General features: G+C 51.5%; 1 protein-coding gene across 1 annotated transcript; it reads left to right on the top strand.

The window, feature by feature from the left end:
- The first annotated feature begins 1874 nt into the window (after positions 1–1874).
- On the top strand, positions 1875–6582 carry CCDC177 (coiled-coil domain containing 177). Its single transcript, XM_053979794.1, has 2 exons — positions 1875–1948; positions 2599–6582. The coding sequence occupies exon 2, from the start codon at positions 2607–2609 to the stop codon at positions 4503–4505; it is 1899 nt and encodes a 632-aa protein (XP_053835769.1). The 5' UTR covers positions 1875–1948; positions 2599–2606; the 3' UTR covers positions 4506–6582.
- The last annotated feature ends 2006 nt before the right edge of the window (positions 6583–8588 follow it).

Raw genomic sequence — 8588 nt, 5'->3', positions numbered from 1 at the left:
TTCTAGACATATCTAGCCAACAGAGAATTAGGCTTTATAATTGTGTCTGGGAAAATGACTCACTAGCAGCGATCCACTTAAACTCCTCCAATGATCTCCTCCTTCCCCATCCCAAAACTCCTTCAGTCTTGATGAGATAGGGATATGACTCCGTGTTTGGATAGTGTGTGTTAATGTCTCCTAAAGTAACATCCAGATGCTTCTAAAAATCCCCTGGTAAATCCCCTTTTAATTGCATTTGGGAGACCACTTACAGAGCTCCCAAAGATCCACATGGAAACCTGAAAAGATCAAGGCCCAAATACAGTCCTGATGAAGGCTGAAATAGCAACATGCCAAAAGCTTGGAGCAGCCTACATCTTACCTGGCATATGCACTTACCAGCTTAATACTTCACATGAGGAGGGAACACAGCTATGGCTTGACAGCCACAGTGCTACAGCAAGTATTAATGGTTAGCCTCATCAGCCAGAAGGCTGGGCTCTTCATATGGCAGAGCTGCTCCCTGGCCTGAGGATTTTTCATGTGACTAATAACAAAACTTTACAACTGTCCCCTGCAGACTATCATGATGATGAATGAATGAGATCAGATTAGTCAATATGGCTTATCGGTGGAGTTTGCTCACTTGCTGTGGATGCATCACAGTCTTTGCCTGTACAATATGAAATGACAACCAACCTTCAGTTCCTCAGCTTTCTGCTAAGAACTCCCAAGCCTTTTTCAGCCCTTCTTTTGCTCTGTGTCCTTGTCCTGGGCCATCCTGGAAAGTCATTTGGTGAGTACTATATCCTTCCTTATTAAAGCAAAGCATGTTAAGGTGTACCTGTAGAAGTAAAATGAGAAATTGCTGAAAAACATTGACTTCATAACACAGTGACCAATGGTGCATTTACTACTTCTCTCCTCTGCCTGAAAAAAATCAGAGTTGCTCCACTAAGTGGCACAGATGCTCTGCAGCTCCACTAACAGCAGTGATCCTCTTTTGGCTGAATGGTATTTCCAGAGCAAAGCATTTCTCAACTCCACTGAGGGTGTTGAGCCCAGGATTCCTGTAGAAACCAGGGATATTTCAAAGTAACTGCAAGCACCATATTCAGAGCGGGTACTCAAAAAGGTGTACTGTATTGCCTGTCTCATCTTTGCATCAAGCAATAGTTTACACTTGCACAAAAGGGAATAAGGTTTCATGGTTGGAAACTGCTTTGAAATGAAATCCGAGAGCTTTACCATTCTTTTCCAGCTCTGGCGTGAATTCCCTAGGTGGCCCAAGGCAGTCGACTTCATCTCCCTGGGGCTCAGTTTGCCATCTGTAAAACTGGGTTAGCATCTCCTGTTCCCTCTTATACCCTTTTTATCCTTGTCTATATTAACGGTAAATACAGATGGGCTTGTTTGTGTGCAGGTACAGTGCAAAACAGGGGGCACGACCGTGAAAGTGCTGCTCATTTAGGGATGGTCTGCAGGGAAAGACGCGAGCTCGGAGGGGCAGGTGCAGGGCAGGACGCACGGATTAAGGGATGCGCACACAAGGAGTAGGGATGCCTGCAGGGAAGGACACTCTCCTGGCGGGCCGGGCGCTTACCCGCCACCCGGGCCAGCCCCGCGCCGCGCTCGCCGCAGCAGCGCCGGGCCCGGCCCCTCGCTGCGGGGAAGCGGGGGCGGGTCCCGCGTCCGGCCGCAGCGCTGCCCCCGGCCCGGCGCCGCGGCGGGGCTGCGGGGCGGGCTCCCCCCGCGCCCGCCTCCGCCCGCCCCCCGCGCGGGGCTGCAGCGGGCAGCGCGGGGCGCCGCAGCCTGCGGGCGGCCGCCGTGCCCGCCGCCGCCGCCCCGCAGGTGGGGGTGCCGCGCGGGGCCCGGGGTGCCATGGAGGAGCCGCCGCCGCCGCCCGCCTGATCCCCGAGGCCGCCGGCACCGAGACAAAGAGCGGGGCTGCGGCCGCGCCCGCCCGGTGAGTGCCGCGAGGGACCGGGACGGGCGGGGGGCTCCGTCTTGCGCCGCGGCCCTAGAGTAGGTCTCGGTCGCGCTGCCAGCCCTGCCTGACACCCCCGGGCACCCCTTTCTCCGCTCACCCATTCACGCGCGGACAACCTCGTCCGCCACTCCGCCAAGCCCAGCACCTAAAGCATCCTCGTTCATAGCCCGGCTACCCTCAGCCCAGACTGCCCTCCCGGCCCAGACGCACGCCGTGCACCCCCAGCAGACCCGTTTCTTGCCGAACGATTCAGCGCCCACTGCCCGAGCCTGCCGGAGGACCCTGAACGCCCCCACGTCACCCCGCACACCCCGTCACCCCAAACGCCCCCGCGCACCACGGGGCACAACCCGCGCCTGCTAAAGACTCCCGCACCACGCCCCTGTGCCCGACCGCCCAAACACGGCTCCCCGCCCCGGGCACCCCCGCCCCCGGACACTGCCCCTCCGCGCCCAACACCTGCCGCAACCTGCCCCCTTCCTGCACAAACACAGCCCAGCCCAGGCATCCCCGGTGTACACCTCGCCGCCCCCTCCGAGTCGCTCCTCGCCCCTGCCCCGGGAACACAAAGGGGTCTGTGCGCCCGCTGCCCGCCCGCTCACCCGCCGCCGCTCTCTGCCCCGCAGGCCGAGCCATGGTGGAGCCGCCGGCCGAGCCTCCCCCGCAGCCCTGCCCGGCGCCCGGGGGGGCAGCGGGGGGAGAGCCGGCCCGTCCTGGAGAGCAGTCGCCGCTGCTGCACCTGGACCTGTACAACTTCGACTGCGCGGCGGCGGAGGGCAGCCGGTACGTGCTGACCAGCCCGCGGTCGCTGGAGGCCTGTGCCCGCTGCGCCGTGCGGCCCGTGGAGCTGCTGCCGCGGGCGCTTGGGGACCTGCTGAGAGAGGCGCCCGGGCGCTCCATGCGGGTGGCCGCCGGCCTCTACGAGGCCTACGAGCGGGAGCGCCGCCGCAAGCTGCAGCAGTGCCGGGAGGAGCGGGAGAGGATTATCCGGGAGGAGAAGAGGCGGATCCTCGCGCCCCTCGGCAGCCTGCCGCCTTCGCCCGCCGCCCGCGTCTCCTCCCGGGCTGCGGTCGCAGCTGCCGGCGGGCCCCGAACCCATGGCGGGGGGAAGGCCAGGGCATCGAGGGGTGCCAAGGGCAAGAGTCACTCCCTGGACTCGTTGCAGAAGCGCCGCGAGGGTAGCTGGGGCAAGACCTCCTCTGAGTCGGGCGCTTCGTCGTCCTACAGCGGGGAGAGCCTGCGGGAGCGCGGGGGCAAGGTGTGCGGCCGGGGTCGGGGGGTAGCCGCCGCCAATGGGACTCTGCTGGGGCGCAGCTTCAGCCTGGGCGACCTCAGCCACTCACCGCAGACTGCCCAGAGAGTCGAGAGGATCGTTAGAGAGGTGAAGAGGAAGAAGGGTCTCTCAGAGGTGCCAGAGAGAGACAAGAAGATCGCGGCGCTGATGATCGCCAAGCACCAGGAGGCCAACCTCCTGCGGGAGCAGCGGCAGGCAGCTCACCTGCAGTGGGACAGCCAGCGGCGCCTGGCTGAACAGCGGAAGGAGCAGGAGGAAAAGGAGAAGCAAAGGGCCCTCCTGCAGGGTCAGCGGATGTGGGAGAGCCAGGTGGAGAAGCGTCGAGGGAGACTGAACCAGGAGCAGGAGGAAGCTGCCCTGATGAAGCAGAAGCAGCTCCTGGTATGTGAGGAGAGGTGGCGGGAGCAAGCGGAGAAGCAGGAGCGGCTACGGAGGGAGAGGCTGGAGAGGGCCATCAAGGAGGACAAGCAGAAAAAGCTCCATCAAGAGCTCAACCTGAAGGCAAAGGAAGAAGTCAAGAAGGAGCACCAGGAGCGAGAGGAGCAGCTCTTGCAAGAGAAGCTGTCCACAGCTGCACAGAAGAGGCTGAAAAAGGAGGTGCAGCTGCAGAAGGAAAAGAGACTGTTCAACCAAGCAGAGAAGCTGAAGCATGAGGCCTTGCTCAAGGAACTGGCCAAGCAGGAGGCAGAAGAGAAGGAAATGCTGAAGGCATCCCTGAAGATGAGTTTGACAAAGGCTCAGGAGAACTATGAGCAGCTTGTGGAGAAGAGGAACCAGGAGCTGAGGGAGAAGGCTAGGCGTGAGGACATGCAGATCCAGAGAGCTAAACTGGCAGCAGAGAAGAAGGAAAGAGAGCAGAAGGAGCACTTGGAAGCACTGGCTAGAGAGACAGAGAGAAAGCTCCAGCATGCTGCCCAGGTGGCTGAAGAGGCTGTCCAAGAAAAAGCCCGCAAAGTGGTCTTGAGCCGTCTGGAAAAGGAAAAAGTGCAGAAGATGAACAAGCAAAAGGTGGAACAGTATGAGGACTTACGGCGCAGGGAAATTCTCCTCTCTATAGAGAGGAAGCTGGAGAGAAGTGAGCAGATCTTCAAGGAGAAGAAGACTGTCTTAGAAAATGCCAGATCTGTTGCTCGAGCATCCTTCCACGTCCGGGAAAAGGTGCGGGAGGAGACGAACATGCGCACCTTTGACAAGATGGCCTTTGAAGCAGAACTGCATGCTCAGCTTAGTAAGAAATGAAAGATCTTTTCATGGAGGAGTGAGGATGCACCACTGGTTGTCCATCGTAATGTAACAGAAAGCTCCTCGGCGTGAGCATTTAAAAAACAACGAAAACCAACATCCACCCTAATTTCGTATTTTGGGGGAGCAGGGTACCGCACAAAAATGTGGCAGCTATTTCACATACTGTTTTAAATACATTTTTCGTTCTGGGTGTGTTTTAAAAACTGACCTCAGTCATCTTTACAGAGAGGAAGCAAGTTTTTCTGTCCTCCACCCCATAAGCACATGCATTTTTGTCAGAGAGGGCTGCAAAATCTGCTTGAAGCCTCTGAGTTACTGATTGATTGTTTACACCAGAAATGACTACAGGTGCACTCTCCAGCTGGAAATGCAGAGGTTGCTGACTACTAGAGCCTGCTAAATAAGAACCAAAACCACCCTAGCTGATTCTGCCTGGAGTGATGGGCAGTTCGGTTTAAGTTACAGGACTGCATTTTCAAAGCTGCTTCAATCCCATGCTGAAGGTGAGGAAGGCTGGAGTACAGAATGCCATATACCCTGGGTGCCCCTTGGCTGCTACTAGTAGCAAGCTAGGGAAAGCACAGATCAAGGCCATGTAAGTAGACATCATGATCAGAGCTGGGCCGAAGCTATCTGAAAGTGCTCACAAACACAATTTTGTTTTTGCTGTCTGTAACTGTTACCCCTCCCAAGGTATCCTCACCTCTCCTCCTCCTTTACAAGTTTCTCTTGCTAACATCTGTAGAATCCCTTCTTTTCTTTTGGAGGAGGGAGAAAAGGAGACAAATTTATGGACAGTCCACAAACTGATGAGCACCCACACAAGCCATTTGTTCATTAAGATATAAAAATGAATGAACCTGTGGAATCTGGACTTCGGGGGAAATACAGAGGTCACTTGTAAATGGAAATCACCACCCTCAGGAATTCTCAAAACTCAAGAAGACCTTCAGCCACCTTATCCAATTTGCCCTGTCTTGAGCAGGAGGTTGGACCAGATGTTCTTCTGGGTTCCAACCTTATAGTTCTCATGAGCTGCATACAATGAGACATTCGCCCAGCTCTTATCATTGTCTACTGAGCAGGGCAGCATTTCTCTGTCACTGGTGCTAAGAGTTGTATTCTTATATAGAGCACAAGAAAGAGTAGATGCACAAAATGAGGTACTTTACAGATTCTCTTAGAAGAGGATCGTGTCTTTTTTATAAGAGATAACTCAATACTATTTAGGGGCAACTGAGTCCTTCTGCAATTAAATACTCTAGAAATGTGAAAAGCCTACCTGTGCCCTGTGCACAGCATTCAAGTACAACAGTACTCTGCTCCAGGTTTCCACATTTACTTTTTGTTGAGTTGGAGTTGCAAGCACACATCCAAAGCAGGCACTGTGGTTTGGTTTTTTTTCTGGCTCCGGGCAGCATCAGCTCTGTGTTTCACCATCCGTGACGCCGTATTGGATTGCTCTGGTGATAGCAGTCAGACCTGGAGCATGGAGGAGAAGCAGCAAGAAAAGACAGGATCTAATTTCTTTGCGGATGTCTCTGACATACAACACAGTAGAAGAGACAACCAGGAGAGGGTTGACATATGGCACAGACGTGCAGTCTAGCATGCATAGATTGCTTACCAGAATTTCCCAGGAGGTAACAGCAGGTCAGAGCCCTCCTAAAAGGCTTTAAAGAAGTTGTTAAATGAGCAGTAACAATAGACCAAATACACCTTGGTGCCCTGCAAGGCTAGATACATTACACAAACAGTGTTGAAAATTAAGAAGTAGGAATTTTATTTTTATTTTTATAGGACTTGATCTTTGAATCAAAGTACGATTGGTGGTGTTAAGGGCAGGCAGCATGAAAGTAGGAATTAGGGCACCTGAGCAATGTTTGCTCTGTCAGTCATTGGCTCACTGTGTAATGCCAGGCAAGTCCTCAGAGGCTGGATCTGCTCCTATTGATATAAAGGGAAGCGGAGTTGGGCTCTTGGGACTCACAGGAAATACTAAGACTCTGATTGGCAAAGCACTTCAAAGACTTTGGACAAATGTTGCTTATAAAGTACAAAGTAATATTTATTTATGTATTTATTTATTTATTTATTTATTTATTTGAGTGATTATTAAAGTAAAACATCCCTTGGTGATAAGCATTAACACCCAAATCTGGTAACTGTGGAAAAGACAGCTGCATTAGACAGCAGGGAGGCTGTCCCCTCATCCTCAAAGCAGCAATTAGAACAGTGAAACGAATCCTGCTCTAACACTGGACAAGGTCCTTGAAAAAACACAGATTCTCCACATGTTGTCCTTGCAACAGTGATTTAAGTGTGTCCTTGTAGCTGCAAAGACCTAGAAAAGAGATGGCCAGTGGCCCAAATCCAGCCACTGCAAAACTGCCCTTGCTCCCTGACAGCACTAGAGTTGGGTTAAAACCTGCAGTGAGTCCAGCATAGCCAACGTTTCATCTAGTTTGTAGCCTTTGGGGCTGCAGAGCAAGCCTGCCAGCAGGTATATGAGGGGTTTTGCTTCCTGTGTCGTTACACTGCGGTTGAAATTCACTGCTTGGTCCATTTAACAGAGGGAAAAGGGGGAGAGCTGGGAAACAGTGGGAAGAAGGCAAATGGTGATGGGTGAATGAGCAGGCAGCCTCTAACTGGAGTAGCATGTTTTCCCTAAAGCTCTACTGCAACCTACCTGAAAACTGTCCAAACCTCCCTCTGACAAGGGCATTTCCAGACAGAGAACATTCTGCAGCCCAGGAGACGTGTCTTGGCCACTGACTGGTGTAATTACACCTGGGGTCCATCTCTTGCTGCTGACTGAGTTTGACACCTTGGGGCTACAGCTGAACTAATCAACACAAACCTACATGAAGGTAATTGGATTGGCAAACTAGTGTTCCTATACTGTGCAGTGTACAGCTCAAGTTTTGAATGTGTAATCTAAGAAAAAATATTTTTTTTTTCAAAAGACACTAATCTGTGTATGGATATTTTTTGTTTCTGTAGTGGTTTAAGTTAAAAGTCCATGAAATTCAGTGAATTTTATGAGTTTAAAATTGCAGCATGGAAAATTTAAGTCAGCATGGAGGAGGCATGAGAAGTATTTCTTGGGTCTGCTTATGCTTCTGTTTATTTGAGAAGGAATTCTACTGCTGGATTTCTGTAGGAACAGAAGTTAAACCCTGGGTCACATGTAAAAAGTATGGCCCTTTTAGATGGGGCTTATTTGGTATTTTTGCAATTGAGCTGCAGGTTAGGGAGAACTAAAAAAGCAATCAACATGGAGGAGAAGCGCTGAGTAAGGAGCAGTTTCTTTTGGCTGAGCTCTGGAGGAATTTTGGAACACAATGGAACACATTTGGTATGTTTAGAAATTCTTGTTTATGTAGATTGTCTAGTCTTTAATGGCATCTGGGTTGAAACTAGGGCCCTTCAGTGCCAGAGAGAGTGCCAACAATCTTATCTGTGTGCCTCCTCTTCACGCAAAATTCGTCACTGAAACTCATTCTCTCTGTCAAGGTTAAATTTGGCAGATATGTCTAAAAGCTGTTAGGAGGAGCAGCTGCATCACCACTAGTTAATATTTTACAAGGTAAATTTTAAGCCAACTTATACTAAGTTCTTTCTCCATATGAATAAAGAGCTAAAATTTCTCCTGATGACAGGGGAATTCTATTTGCTAAACAAATGCTGAATATGCAGTGCTCACAGGTTTGAGAGGGGACTTAGTTAAAGACATCTACATGTCTTTATTAAGCCAAGGCTGGACAGGGAGGCGTGGGAAACAGAATTTGCAATACATAGCCTGGTTTATCATATCCTACCTGAGGATGGCTTCTCATTGCTGCAGTTGTTGCATCAAAGACAGACTTGCTTTCAGTTGTGGGCATTCTTCTGCTGGTAAAGACAAAAATGTAGTAGTTGAAATGCCATTTCAAACATAGGTTTTTTTTTTTTGGTTTGGGCTTTTATTGGTCTTGTTGGGGTTTTTTTTTAAGAAGATACAGGGAGATGTAAGGATGAGATACAAAGCTAGTTAGATGCAGCACATTACAGATGGTAACTGGTGTCTTCACACAT

The sequence above is a fragment of the Vidua macroura genome, chromosome 6 (assembly GCF_024509145.1).
Source record: "Vidua macroura isolate BioBank_ID:100142 chromosome 6, ASM2450914v1, whole genome shotgun sequence".
Taxonomy (NCBI): Eukaryota; Metazoa; Chordata; class Aves; order Passeriformes; family Viduidae; genus Vidua; species Vidua macroura.
This window is presented reverse-complemented; position numbering and strand designations above follow the sequence as displayed.

Coding starts and splice junctions, on each gene's coding strand:
- CCDC177 (XM_053979794.1), top strand. CDS start 2,607: ATGGTGGAGCCGCCGGCCGAGCCTCCCCCGCAGCCCTGCCCGGCGCCC.